Source organism: Gorilla gorilla, chromosome 12 (genome assembly GCF_029281585.2).
Source record: "Gorilla gorilla gorilla isolate KB3781 chromosome 12, NHGRI_mGorGor1-v2.1_pri, whole genome shotgun sequence".
Lineage (NCBI taxonomy): Eukaryota > Metazoa > Chordata > Mammalia > Primates > Hominidae > Gorilla > Gorilla gorilla.
The window spans coordinates 108,940,151-108,955,407 of record NC_073236.2 but is presented as its reverse complement, the minus strand read 5'-3'; the positions used below and the strand labels follow the sequence as shown (position 1 = coordinate 108,955,407).

The 15,257-nt window shown below is 49.0% G+C and overlaps 1 protein-coding gene across 2 annotated transcripts in view; it reads right to left on the bottom strand.

Moving 5' to 3' along the window:
- Window positions 1–15,257, bottom strand: part of GALNT14 (polypeptide N-acetylgalactosaminyltransferase 14) — a 227,605-nt gene that overhangs the window by 40,626 nt on the left and 171,722 nt on the right. For both annotated transcript variants that reach the window (XM_004029060.5, XM_019021547.4), the window contains exons 3-6: window positions 14,523–14,621; window positions 6,722–6,789; window positions 4,237–4,302; window positions 3,943–4,064 (exon numbers count right to left, since the gene is read on the bottom strand). In XM_004029060.5, the coding sequence (XP_004029109.3) occupies window positions 3,943–4,064; window positions 4,237–4,302; window positions 6,722–6,789; window positions 14,523–14,621 (355 nt within the window). The remainder of the gene's footprint in view (window positions 1–3,942; window positions 4,065–4,236; window positions 4,303–6,721; window positions 6,790–14,522; window positions 14,622–15,257) is intronic.

Below are 15,257 nucleotides of genomic sequence, written 5' to 3'. Positions count from 1 at the left end.
GAAACAACCCAGGTGTTCATCAACGGTTGGATGGATAAACACAATGTGGTATACACATGCCATGGAATAGTATTAGCCACGAAAATGAATGCCAATACATGCATTCATACTTGAAACAGTATGCCAATATCCATACAACATGGATAAAGCCCAAAGATACGCTAAGTGAAAGGAACCAGTATCAAAAGGCCACATGTTGTGTGATTCCATTTATATGAAATGTCCACAACTGGCAAATCCATTGAGACAGAGAGCAGATTAGCAGTGGCCAGGGGCAGGGAGAAGAGGAGAATGAGGAGTGAGTGATTGCCAATGGGTATGAGGTTTCCTTTTGGGGTAATAAAAACTTTTCCTTTTGGGGTGATGAAAACTTTTAAAATTAAGCAGTGGTGATTACACAACCTCGTGAATATACTAAAATCATTCAATTGCCCACTTTCAAAGGTTAAAATGGTAACTTTCATTATATGTATTTTACAACACAACACACAAAACACGCACACACATGCACACACACGTGCACACATACACACATGCACACTCATATGAAATCAGTTTGGGGGCAGTGGCCATGGGGACTGAGTCCACTGCTGTGACAGCTGCACCCATAGAGGCCTGGGCACAGCTCTGGGCAGAGAGCTCCTGGGTTCAGGTCTGAGTCTTTACCATGACCTCACCTAGCAGCCCCCAATATCCAAAGAGACCTGGGGCCCCAGGAACTTCAGTTCCAGGGTGCATGGCCAGCAAACTGAGAGGGTAAGGGGTCTGGTCAGAGGCAGAGGTCCTGAGGGGTGAACAGCCTGAGGAGGGGACAGAAGTGCCAAGTGTGCACTGCACCGTGCCCTGGACCTCAGCCCCTCATTTCTTTTTGAGATGAACTTCTTGACTGCAAGCGTACACTACAACGCATCTGCCATTCTCTCGGCAAGGAGCAAACTGCCTTAGAATAGTTGCTCAGAAAATGCTTATGTATAACATTAAGGGAAAAAAGCAGAATACAAAAATCATATAAATACAGTATTATAGTAACTATTTAAAAAAAGACACTTTCTGCAAAGGAAAAAGATACTGAATGGAAAGAAATGTTAACAGTGGATGTCTTTGCATGATAGAATTTTGGTTGATTCATTTTCATTCTACCATTCCATATTTTCCAAAATGTCTGCAATGACCATGGGTTACTGTTGTAATGGAAAATGAGGTAAGTCGCAGCCTACTCCATCCTCTGCCAAGGGGTTTTCCACTATACTGCAGTCCCTGAGTTGGAAATCCACTTTAAAAATATGACCTGAGTTTAAGTAAGGAATACCTTGTCTCTTCTGTATAAAATCCCCTGTAAACAGAGACACTATCTCCAACTCCCACTGGTTTCTTCCCCAGCTAAGTACTCCTAGACTCAGTTCTGATTCTGCAAGCTTAACCTTTAGTTTCTGTTCAACATACTCCAGTTTCCTTTTAACTCCTGGCATGAACGGCAGCAGGACGATATAGCTGGCCCTAGGGTAGCGTCAACAACTTACAGGCAGACAGACATTTTTGGGGAGGTAAAGGTTCCTGCTGCGGAGTAGAGTTCCTCTACTTCTATAATCAGGAGGTGCTCAAATGTTTTCCATATTTCTTCCTCACAAATAATTTCCTTTTTTTTTTTTTTTGAGATAGAGTCTTGCTCTGTCGCCCAGGCTGGAGTGCAGTGGCACAATCTCGATTCACTGCAACCACTGCCTCCATGGTTCAAGCGATTCTCCTGCCTCAGCCTCCCAAGTAGCTGGGACTACAGGTGTGTGCCACCACGCTCAGCTAATTTTTTATATTTTTAGTAGAGACAGGGTTTCGCCATGTTGGCCAGGATGGTCTCAATCTCCTGACCTCGAGATCCGTCCACCTTGGCCTCCCAAAGTGCTGGGATTATAGGCATGCGCCACCGCACCCAGCCGAATTTCCTTCTTTCTAGAGTTTTTGTATTGCTTCTACTTGCGGTCACTTATACTGTGCTTCTCTTTACTGGAGGTCATTTGTGAAGCAGTGTGGCACCAGTGCACAAGGAACCCAGCGGACCTTACTAAGCAGGGTATGGGTACCTTTTACACAGCCCATTCCAACCCTTGGGACTCTGCCCAAAATAGGTGCTCAGGATATGTCTGTTGATTCATTTATGGGTAGGAAGCAAGCTTGATTTTCTCCTCTTCCAACCATAACACCTCCCCATGGCATCTGGTTTTTTATTATCATTTCTGAACACTGAGCACCTACTCTATGACAGGCAGGGTGGCCACAAGGAGTCATTGGTGCCCCCATTGGATTTGTAAGCTATTAGGGGAGGCAGAGGACTAATCCAGAAGAGGAAATGGTGGGCCAAGGGAGCAATGACTGCCAGGAGTGATCCTAGCTGGCCACGCAGTCAGGAAAGGCTGCCTAGAGAAGGGGAGCCATGGATGAGGCCCCACAGAGCAAGGGGGTTTGTGGAGAGGAGGGGAACGGCATCCAGGGACAGGAAGGGCTTGGTCAGAGCTGGAGCAGTGGGAATGTCAGGGCATGTCCAGGGACAAGGGGCTGCAGAAGAGAGCATGGAGGGAGGGGTGCATTTGGAAGGGACTTCAGTGCCAGGAGAGGCCCTTCAACATTTCCCAATCCAGACCTCTTTGCCTAGAAGATATCAAAAAAGAGTAGGAGAGGAGATTTTTCTTCTTCCTCTTTTTCGTTTTTGAGACAGAATTTCACTCTTGTTGCCTGGGCTGGAGTGCAATGATGCGATCTCAGCTCTCTGCAACCTCTGTCTCCTGGGTTCAAGCGATTCTGGAGAGGAGATTTTTCTAAACAACACTAAGTGGACGACGAGCCATCCCAATCTCAGAGAAAATGGTTACTGATGGGTCTTAACGTCTAGGCCCATGTGACAGAACTTTGTAAACCCACTGAGGTTATCTCATTGGAATGAACAATGTTGGGAAGGATTTCCTTGTTTTCTTCTGAGCAGACGACATAGCTTTATTCTTTAGTCCTCTTAACACTGTCATTATGCAGGTAGGAGTTTAGGAGCTACCATGAAGAGTGAGCAGGAAATAACCACAGCACAGGGAAGATGCTGTTGAGGTAACGCCAGCGTTCTGGTGCTGGTGGTACCAAGTAGAAAACATCAGACCTAGTGATATAATTGCCCTGACTGTTTCCTCTTTAGTGAAGTGGGTATATTAAAAATACCTGACCTCCTACTTCACAGAATGGCTATAGGAGTCAATAACTCAGGAAGAGGAACACAGTATGAATGCTAGTCATTGAATTGATACTGCCATCTGCAATTGCCACACATTCTGTAGATCAGTAGGGAAGTAGATAGACTTCAGGGAATATAAAATAATAAGAAAAATTAAATTTCCTTTCACTTTTTGGGGAGTAATTGAGACACTGGAGGAATGAAGCATCCAGAATTGTAGAGTAATTTAAGGGCAAAGAGGGGCAAGGAATTCAGGTCTCTTGGCATCTAGCCTGCCTGCTTGGTGTAGCCTTTGGGTGAGGGTAGAAGTAAGACAGAGGACCCAGGAATTAGGGGATGAAGCCTGGTTAAGTTTGCTGCCTCCTTTCTACAAAAGACACCCATAAGGGTTCCCATTCTGGAACCTTCTGCTCTCCGGTAGAACCGGTTCTGGGCAGCTCATTCCTGCCCAGGAAACTGCATATGTTATGTCCCAGCTGTCCCAAGTGCAGGCCTGCTATGGGTGACAGTCCCAGTCACAACACATCCCGGTCCTTGCTCCACCACTGACTGCCGTGTGATCTCACACAGGCTGCTCTACCTTAGTTCCTTCATCATTAAAATCAGGACTGCGATCTGTTCTGCCCACCTCCCAGAAGAACTGGGGGTGCACATGTGAAGTAATGAGCTTGAGAGAGAGCCTGGAGAAAGCTGGGGCACGAGGCCCGGCCCTGCTCCTCAGCCTCACTCACCTCTTTGACCCTGTGCAACAGAGGCTGGAGCCAGTCCCTGTTCACCTCACAGTGGCTGTCGAGGAAAGTCAGAGTGGTGCCCTGGGCGATGTCAGCGCCCCGAATCCGGGACCGGACCAGACCTACAGTCAGGAACAAATGACGAAGTGGGTGCCACTGTCACTCCATTGTCTAGCGAGACCAGGGAGAAGCCACCCAGCATTCCCCACTGATCACCCCAACACACACACACCATCACACCTTCGACCCCCCGACACTCACACTGGAGGCTCCCGCACAACAGCTCAGACCTACCTTGCCGTTCATTATTGCGCAAGCATTTCACCTTGGGCAACTTGATGAGCTGTTTACAGTCATCAGCTGCAAAGACAAAAGGTTAAGCCAATTGAGCGCCCGGGGATGGACCTACGTGTTACAATTGTGTGCACTGCAGGTGAACCTGAAGGGTAGGTGAGGCAGCCCTGTCCACTGTCCCCTAACTGCAGAGCGCAGTCCTGACTCCAGGGTGTTTCCAGGCTATGAGGGGCTGACAGATCACTGCTGTCATACAAGGTGGCCAGTCTAGGGCAAAGAGGCCTCAACTGGGCCACTTTGGAACAGGTCAGTACACAATGGAACCTGTATACTTGCTTGAAAATGTTCCAGGTGGAAAATCTTGGCTTAGTCACCTGGGGACATTTCTCTTTTCTTTTTTGTTATTTTTCTCTTTAAACAATTTTTAATTTAATTTTTTAATCTTTAATTCTTATGGACACATAGTAGATATATATATTTATGGGGCACAGGAAATGTTTTGATCCAGGCATGCAATGTGTAATAATCACATCATGGAGAATGGGGTATCCATCCCCTCAAGCATTTAACCTTGTTATTAACACAAACAATCTCATTTCTCTTTTGTTTGTTTTTGAGACGGAATCTCGCTGTCGCCCAGGTTGGAGTTCAGTGGCGCAATCTCTGCTCACTACAACTTCCACCTCCTGGGTTCAAGCAATTCTCCTGCCTCAGCCTCCCAAACAGCTGGGACCACAGGCATGCACCACAATGCCTGGCTAATTTATGTATTTTTAGTAAAGACAAGGTTTCACCATGTTAACCAGGCTGGTCTCGAACTCCTGACCTCAGATGATCCTCCCGCCTCAGCCTCCCAAAGTGCTAGAATTACAGGCATGAGCCTCTGTGCCCGTTCCCCATTTCTCTTTTCTTATAGGCCATTCAAAGCACTGGTCAATTTAGTAGGTCTGGTAAAAACTGCTGGAAGGCCAAGAATAAATGAGATTTTAGACTTTCCTTTCAGCTCACAGACCTGCTTTTGGAAGGGTCCCAGTCAGCATGCCTCCCATTACACAGAGCTGGTTCACTTCTCCACCATACAGGAAACCCCATCCTAAGCATTTGTCCCTGTTACTCACTGGCTTGCCTGCTGCTCCTCACTCCTTTGGTTCACCAGCTCCCTGGCTCTGAACTCCATATCTTGGCTCTACCATTGTGGTTTTGCTTTATTAGTTTATTGACCTTGGCCTCCCTGCTTGGCCCTGAACTTTAAAGAATAACAGAAAAGACTTACACAGGCTTCTGGGCTAAGTACTGTTCTAAGCACTTCAAATGTATTAACATGTCTAATCCTTATATAAACCATATATACCATCTCTGTTTTATAACAAGGAAACTGACATGCACGAGGTTGATTATTTGCCCAAGGCACATAGCTAGTGAGTGATTTACAGGTCTAGGATTTGAACCTAGGCAGTCTGGCTCCAGAGTCCATGTTGTAACCACTGCTATTCTGCTTGCAAATGAATCCAGCAGCACTCTCTTCTCTTGCTTCAGTGCCAGGCTACCCCTCAGCAGGGCCAGTGTCTGCCCACCTCCAAGCTCTTCCTCACTAGGGAAGGGAGAGCAGATCCTCACGTTCCAGAACTCAGAGTCTTGATCTCATTACTCTAGGCCTCATGTACAGCCCACTTCTGCATCACCCCCAGAGGTTCCGAGGCAGCACCAATGGGTGTGGGTTTCCAGCCTTCGTACAACAGACCCCAGTGTGGGGGTGGCTCCCAATGCCCAGCTTCCAGCCTCAGAACTAGTGGGGGTGGACTCCACTCTGATAGGACCTGGAGCTATCCACAGTGGTCATTCCATTTCCCTCAGTTCGTCACCAAGAAGAGGGTGTTCTGCTTGGTTATGATTGACTGCACAGAACTGTACCCAGGCTCCTGGGAGGATGGCCTTCAGGGGAGGTGTTGGCACTACCAGTACATTAATTCTGACAATGCTTCAACTATTACTGTACATTTCAAATTTGATGCACAGTGTCTGGAAAGACACACATGTTTTTCTTGGAGAGAGTGGATTTGCTGTGAATTTGGATGAGACTCAGGTTCTTTGATAGGATAACTGGAGGACACAAGGTAGGAAATGAGCAAGAAAAGAATGCGGAAAGGTTGGAAGGCAGCCCTCACTGTGTCATGGCCAGGTGACAGGATGTCCCACGGGGTTGGGGAGGTCCCAAAGACAGGGCCCACCTAGACCTCCCAGGAAATGATAGGAAGAGGGCCTTAGCTCAGACTGCAGATTATTGCAGAGAACCCAAGAAATTGTTTTTTGGATATAAAGCTTCTCTCCTTCTGAGCCTAGCCACGGACGCTCAAAGACTTCCGTACCTATTACAAACCTGGGCTTTTCCCCATTCCCAGAAAACCAGTGGACTCACCTCTGCCTGTTACAGAGTGGCTGGGAACAGACATTCGTGTCTAAAGAGCAAGTGAGCGACATGACTTACGGTCATTGCTGAAGTCATCCACTAATATGATTTCCCGGATCAGATGCGTAGGGGTACGGTTTAATACGCTGCAAGATGGAAAGAGAAAAAAATCACTGTAACTTCTAGTGGCAAAATATATGTACTAACCTGAGTTTTAAATAGACACCATTGCATTTAAGGAATGAAAAATCAGAGCACCAAAGGGCTTGTCCAGTCATATTGCTTATCTGTGAGCCAGCAGGAATGTAATTCTGCCTTCACCATCTTAGTGAATACCTCCACCACCCACAAAGCCACCCAGACAGAAGCCCAGGAGTTAACCTCAGCAACCCTCCTACTCCCTGAAACCCCACAGCAAATCAGTAAAGACTGGCTGGTTTGACTGGAAAATGTCACTCAAATCACTTTCACTTCTTATATCTCTACCCTGATTTAACCTCTTCTGTCTGGTTTATAGCCTCAACTTGCCCCAGCCTCTCCCAGGCCATCTTGCTCGTGGTCTCCAGAGTGAACTTTCTGACAAGGAGCTTTGATTGTGTGACTCTCCTCGCCAATGCAAATAAATAAACTGACAGCCCCCCAGGGGCTCCTCACTATTGACATCCCAAATCCTCAGCACATTCCTAAGGCCTTTGCCATCAGAAGCTGGCCCACATTTCCCCACCTCCCACGCCCAGTGCCGCTGTCTGAAGCTGTCCTGCTCATTCATGACTAAGAGCCTCTCTCCTGCTGCTGCCGCTGCTTGAAATGCCCCTGTGCTGCCCACAAGGACCAGTGTGAATGTCACTTCCTCCCTAACAGCTTTCCAAAGCACTTAGTGAGAATTAATTGCTTCCTCCTCTGGGATCTCCTAACAGTTTGTATCTGATCCTATGACTTTTCTCACTTCCCAGCCCTGAAGTTTGGTTTTGTACCTCGCCCGCTTGTGGTCCCCTCTGGAGGGAAATATCCCAGGGCAAGACCCTTGACCCATTGCTCTCTTTATTGCCAGAGTCTAGCACAGAGCCTTGGTCCATAACTATTCCCTCGAGGGATATTTACTGAACACCTACTATGTGCTCAGCACTGGGCATATGATGATTCTACCCTCCAGAAGCTTGTGGTATAGCAGCTACTTACTACAAGCTGTGTAATCTCGGGCAAGTTACTTTACTGCTCTGTGCAGAAAAGAATCACATCTAGAAAACAGGGATAATAATAGGAGTACTTATTTCACAGTGCAGTTGAGCAAATTAAAGGAGAAAGTGTATAAAAAGCATTTAACATGATATTTGGCACTTCATGATAACAAATGGTTGCAATTTTTATTATCACTTAATTTGGTGCATCATTAATGATTTTTGAATCGAACTGACTCACTTACCCCTCCTGTGCTGTGGATCTCTATCCAGGGGCAAGGTTAACTCTGTGTCTTAGGCCTGACTGAGATGACTGGATCCTGCTTCTCCTGAACACCCCAAACCACGTGACTACTCAGAAACATGGCTGGGCCACACCAGCTATCATGGGATTCCCTGTGATGTTGGAGAGGGGGTTCAGAATGGGTGCAGGTGGAGGCGCTGTATGCAGCCCTCCTCCCAGGAGGACCCTTCTGAGCCCTGATTGGAGAGCACTACCCCTTCTATGCAGGATGCAGACTCTACTGGAAGAGAACTTAGCCTGGAGCTACCATATTTATGAAGCCTTGATTCTCACCATGGCAACTAGTATCAGGTGGAGAGAGGAACCCCAACACAAAGTCATGAGCTCACTGTCTCTGTCTTCGGGAGCTCATGGTCAGGGAGGGGAAAGAAGGCTGCAGCCTCTGCCAGAGGATGGTGGAAGGGGACTGTTCACCATGATCGTCCCAAAGAAAACACAAACAACAACCAGCCCTCTAATCAGGGAGGGAGGCAGGAGACAGCGGAAAACCTGCTGGAAGAATAACCCCTAATGAGGTTTGATTACGGCTGTAGCTTCTGTATTCAATTCTGCTAAATCTCTGCCAGCTCTTTGAAATTCAAGAGTTCTCTTCTGCGAACATCAAAAGGTAAATCGCGTGCGGCTCTGCACTGGTTGAACTGAGAGATGATTAGTGAATAAAAAATGTCCAGGGTTTAAAACAGAAAAGAAAAAAAAAAGAAATAGTCAGCAGTGAGTGCTAATTAGACCATTTCGTGGTAACACCTGGCTTGTTTTTGCTTCTCTAATCAGAACAATTGGAGCGATGGCGGAGTCCCCTTAAACATGGCCTGCAGCTGGGAGGGCCTGAGGTGGGCATGTGCTCTGGGTGGTCAGAGAAGGTCAAGTCCAGTCCAAGGGACCTAGCCTGGCCTAGGTGGTCCCTCCAGGGCCCTCCCTCGTGCACACCCACTCTCATTCCCTCCACCCTGGGAGGGAATGGTTGCTCAGGTCTCCCTCCCTTGCTGTCACCACTGCCTCTACAGCAAAGCAAATCCACTCTTTCGTCCAGGCCCAGCAGAGGATAGCTCTTCTCAGCCTCACCCCCACTCCAGCTGCCTTCCCCACACCCTTCGTTTGCCTCAGCATGGGAATAAATGCTCTCCTCACTCTGCCTGGGATTGTTCTAGAACAGAGTCTTCTATATGCAGCTCATCTCTCTGCCAGAGGGCAGGTACACAGGTGGCTTCTACACCTGCTGCGCCCTAACTATTGGCCCTCAAGGAGCCCCCAGAGGCCGCAGGGCAGCGTGGGCAGTGTGGGCTCAGAGGCCAGGTGGGCTGCACCACCCACTAACTGTGCAATCCTGAACCAGATAGATGTTGGTTCGCTCCCAGCCTTCATTTCCTCCTGTAATTACATTTTCCTTGTAAAAGCAGGCGATATTAATACTTGACCTACTTCACAGGCTTTTGTGCCTGTGAAATGAGGAAATGTATTTGAAATTGCTTTGTGAACTCCACGGTGCTCTATGCAGGCAGGTTTTATCAAACGCTCCATAAATACCAGTAGAATGAAGACCCAAGGCCGGCTGACAGTTGAGTTTAGTCATTCTGGAGTGAGACTAACTTGGGTTCAAGTACTGTTTCTTTGTATCCACCATTCACTAGCTGGGAGAGCTTCAGTAAGTACTGAACCTTCAGCACTATAATTTCCTCAGCTGTGTGAAAGGAGCTCACCATGCCTGGCACACAGCAGCTGCTCTCTGAATGGTGGTATTGATATTAATAATATTGAAACTAATAATAGCAATATGCATAACTTTCCCAAGTGGGATCCTGGAGCCAGCAGCATCACCGTCACCTAGATACTTGTTAGAAATGCAAATTCTTGGGCCCCACTCTAGGCTTACTGGGTTAGACTTTTTTTTTTTGAGATGGAGTTTCACTGTTGTTGCCAAGACTGGAGTGCAATGGCACAATCTCAGCTCACTACAACCTCCGCCTCCCAGGTTCAAGTGATTCTCCTGCCTCAGTCTCCCTAGTAGCTGGGATTACAGGTGCCTGCCACCATGCCCAGCTAATTTTTTTTTTTTTTTTTACTAGAGACGGGGTTTCACCATGTTGGCCAGGCTGGTCTTGATCTCCTGACATCAGGTGATCTGCACACCTCGGCCTCCCAAAGTGTTGGGATTACTGACATGAGCCCCTGTGCCCAGCCTGGGTTAGACTTTCTACAGATGGGGCCCAAGAAACTGTGTTTTAATAAGCCCTCCGGGAGCTTCTGAAGCCTGCTCAAGTTTGAGAGCCCCTGCATTAGAACTCTGCTGTCTGCCAGGGCTGGAGGCTCACAATATACACCTGTTGTCACCGCTCAGGCTCACTATATGCCAGGCACTGCTGCAAGTCCTTTCCCTATCTGAAATCACTTTATCTTCTCCACAATGATATCAGGTAGTTATTATTAGCAGTCTCTGTTTTGCAGAAAAGGAAACTGATGCAGAAAGGCTAACTTGCTTGCTTATGATCACACAGCTGTTAAGGGCAGAGCCATGAAAATCTGGCCCCAGAGTCCAAATTCTTAACCACCTTACTCTGAGAAATGGCTCCCCTAGATCTGGGATATTATAAAAAAGCAACAGTGAGAAGACTCAACACATAAAGGGATCCATTGCCCATGCCTCAGAGCCCCCATGGGAGGGGTGGCGGTGAAGGATGCCCCAAAAGGAAGGTGACAGCGCTGGGTCTCCCATAAACATGCAGATTCACTGCATCAGGAGTCAAGATAAACAACTCTTCAGGGCTTGTTTTCTCTCTAAGTGAGAATGTCCCCTAATTCATCAAGGTCATGCTTCTCTACACCCACCCCATCATCTGTGTACCAGATTGAGCCTCTATCTGGCTCTGAGTTCCCCACGTGAGCCTGTCTAGTCCCCAGCTAACTCCAGAGCTTAGGGGGCCAGAGGGTCCGGGCAGGGGGGTTGCAAAGAGCCTGACAACAAAGCCTGTCCAGAATTCCAGAAAGTTAACAATGAAAGGTACCTTAGAGAAGATCCCTTTATTGAAGACCTCTGAGACAGGACATGTCCTTCAGTCAGTCCCCTCTCAGTGGCTAGTGATTCATTTGTGCAACAGGATAGGGAGTGAAAGGGAGGTATAGAATCTTAAGGCATGGAAGTTTCTAGAAGTAATCTTTCCTGCCTCCACCCCTAACATTCATTTCTGCCCTGCCTGCTTTTGATATAAGCTCCTGGTTGTCTACACATGCCTCTCAGGTCCCCATTTTGCTGTTTGTGTGTGTCATACTTGGGTCTGAGCTCGGGGCTGGCTGACATCTGAAGTTCCTAGGAGGCAGGAAACAGGCTCTCTCAGCTAAGTTGTCTGGCACGTCATGGGTGTCTTCTGAAAAGTACGGGGCTGATGGGCCCCAAGAACCCTCCCAGAGTGCAGGGTTCCAGGGCCTCAGGGCAGCCCTCCATCAGGCAGGCAGACAGAGGAGCCGCGCTGTACCTCCAGGAAACCCAGGAAACCTGAGGCCTGATGCCTCTGCTCTTAACAAGTGCACCACCTGCCCCACAGGCTCAGGATGAGGCTCCAACTGGAGTGAGAGAAGGAATGTGTTCTGCAGGCCACAAAGCTCAGGATATATTTAACATGGTAATCTTCTTATTATTAAGTATCATTAATACCACATAGAGGTGGAGGAGCGGCAGGAAGAGGAGAAACATGTCTTAGAGTCTGAGCACAGCAGCTAAGGTACCCTCGAGGACATAAACACTGTTAGGGAGGCCTGGGGGGCCTAGAAGCCCCCATATTACATACACTGTAATGCCCCCAAATGTCTGAGACATTCCCCAAGAGGAACGTTTATTGTAGAAATGTGATAGAATTAGAAACATGAAAGGTATTTTTATCATCATTTTCTACAGATGTAGTTAATAACATGCCCCAGGGTCACACAGCTAGGAAGTGGTAGGGTTTGGATTTGACTCCAGGTCTTCTGACTCCAAGTGTGGCACCCTTTTAAGTATCCCATAGCCTCTTTTCTTTGATCAAGTATTTATTCCATGCCAGGCACTGTTCTCAGTCCTTTAGCCGAATTAACCCTTAGCAACCCTATGCACTAAGTACGATTAGTATTCTCATTCCCTTGGTTAGGATACTGAGCCACTGGGAGGTTAAGAGATGGATAAGATAAGTCCTTGCCCTAAAGGAGCTCACTGAAGGTTACATGCTGAAAAAATGCAGCAAGTACTGGAGTAGTGATATGTAGAAAAGGGCCCAGAGGAAGCCCCTGATGGGGTGCATGTGTGTGATGGTGTCAGGGGATGGAGGCGCCCAGCATCAGAGAGCTTCTTGCAGCATGGGCAGGGAGAGGCCAGCCTGGAAAGCGAGGGGCCTCTCTCAGATGCTAACGCTGTTCTCATGGAAACATCTGGCAGGCATGCCCAGTCATGACCGGTGGAGCAGCCACCATGGCGGTGGGGAAGGCAGAGGTTGCAGTTGGTCTGCTCCATGAACCCACCCTGGTGAGCCAGCGCATCACAACGGCAGGGCTGTGGTCTGGCACTTCAGAACCAGCCACCTCCACCTCCCTGTGTGTCCTCTCAGCCTGGATGCCCCAGACGCTCCTCCCCTCACCACAGGAGACCCAGGAGAATTGGGCCTCCTCCATCCCTGTTGTCCCCACACTTAACCAGCCAGGCACTTTGTTATCGTTAATCTACCCCGAGACTCCCGGTGACACCTGACAGTGACTTGGCACATTTTCTTGTCAAGAGCTATTGCCTGGTTGGGAAATCAAATTTGAATCAGGTGGCTCTTGGGGTGATTACAGAAGCCAGGATGGGCACGTGGCTGGAGGAAGAAGCCAGCCTGACATTGCCAAGGATGTCTTAACAGCAGACAGGGCTGTCCCCTTGGATGGGTGGAAGCACTGGGCTAAAAACTGTGTGTCTGGGCAGGTCCCTCCCTATGTCTCTAAGGGATGTGGTGACTGTATACAGTGGACATTCATCATTTGTGACAGGTGGAGCTGAAGATTTCGTGTCTTCCCTCAGGGTGACCCTACTGCAGGACTTACCTCCCATCACCTGGAACTTCCCACTGCCCACAGCCATGCGGGGGTGGGAGAGACAGGAAAAGTGTAGCCTGCATGATGGAAACAATGAGATTTTGCTGTGTTTCGTGTGCTCTCTGACCCATGTTTCATCATATTTTTTTCTCTGTGGCATCGGCACCAGCTGATGTGCTGCTCAGCAGGCCAGGAAGGGTCTAATGAGCCGCGTTTCATGGGGACATGGAGGTACTGGGGGTTCTTGCTCAGCTGCGGGACGTGGCTGTGGCATTCCTGGCCCCGAAGGATGCTGAACGCCACCACTGGGACTAGCCTCTCCCTACTCAGGCTGACAAGAAGGAGGACTCTGAGATCAGAGTGCAAGGCCTGGAATCCTGCCTCACTATCACTGGCTAGGCGACACTGGACCTTGATTTAGTATCTCCAATGTCAGTTTCCTCAGCTGTGAAGTGGGCGTGGCAGTGGCCTCCTCACCTCTGCAGCTGAGGTACACAGAATATGTGCGCAGAGGAGCTGGAGTGAGGGCGGCTGCTGTCATTGCCATCTGAGAGGTAGATACTGCTGGTGGCCTGAGGGAGGGAGAAGAGGACAGATGACTTCTGGAGGGGAGGGTGGGCATGGGGGAAGGGGGGTGAAATAGCCAGAGTCTTTGGAGAATCTGGGGGAGGAATTCCTGGGTAAGTCTTCTGGGTGCAGGTCTATGTTCTGAGGGGAGTTCTGCTAGGGACTGGCACTGGGACTTGGGCACATCAAAAACCCACGCAGGCCAGAGGCCATCCATAGCAGGATACACCTATTAGAGCAAGAACACGACCCAGAGGATGAGTGGACTGAAGCCCAGGGGAACGGGGATGGAACTGCAGGTAGATGGTCAGGAAGGCAAGCCTTAGTGATTGCTGCAGGCCGTTCTGATTTGCATGGCCCCTGGCAAGTGTGTGGGAGGGCAGAGAATCAGGGTGCTGGGTGCTGACCCCAGCCTGATGCTGGGGCTGGGGTGTGCACTCAGCCTTTCAGGGCCTCAGCCCCTTCCTCATTTGTGGAAGTCAGAACCCATGCTCTAGAGGCAGCCTGGCAGAGTGGGGAGGCTGAGGGCTCTGAGGCTGCTTCTTCTACTTATTCTCTTTGACCTTCTGCACGTTACCTAACACCACAGGCCTCTGTCTTTCTATAAAATGGGATAATAGCCTCCCTTACAGGAATGTGAGGAGTGACTGAGTGGACACATGCGACATATAGAATAGTGCCTGGCATGTAGTTAGATGTGTCTGGTGCTCCTAGTACAGCGCTGGGCACCTGGGGAGCAGACACACTGTCACCAAGTGCTGGCCCGGAGCTGGCCAACAGACAAGCAAGGATGCCTCACCTGCGGATGGTCCTGAGCAGTGTGGAGCGGGCCTCGTTGTGGAAGGTGATGATGATGCTAGTGGGTGGAAGGTCCGTGCAATACACCAGCAGCGTGCATCTGGGGAAGGAAAGGCACAGGGCAAGTGAGACCTTCAGGGACAAAGCATATCTGGAGGGCTAGAACCGAGGGCATCTGGGTGGGCATCCCTATGCCAGATGCTTGATATCTAGAAGGGCTTCCCCAGCTGCAGAGCACTAGGTAAGACCCCACGGCTTCACCTGGCCCTAAGAGGGGCTGGGGAGCGCCAAGAATGACTAAATCTGAATTTTCTACCACCTTGGGGGAACCTGGGCTTGGAGACGAACTGAGTTGATATACTGAAAATAAGTGTGGTATTTCTTGCATGCCTGAGCCAGTGCACAGTGGCTCCTGGTAGCTGCATGAACACAACCCCAAGTCGGGCTCTGCTTCCCACTCTCTACCCTTTCAGCCCATCTGCCCACACCACTGGCCAGTGGGTAGATTCCAGTCGGCAGAGGCTTCACTGTGTTCTGGGCTAACAGCTTCAGGCTACCATGTTGTGCTGACGCCCGGCCCCTGCAACACACACCTAAATCTGGCATGTAAAAGAGGCAGAGCCCCAAACCCTGGTATGAGTGATAAAACCCCATCTTGAAAAGGCTTTCACTTCCATGTATCCAGGATTATTTCCTATGACAATTACATCTGGGGTAATTTCAATTTAATACCTCG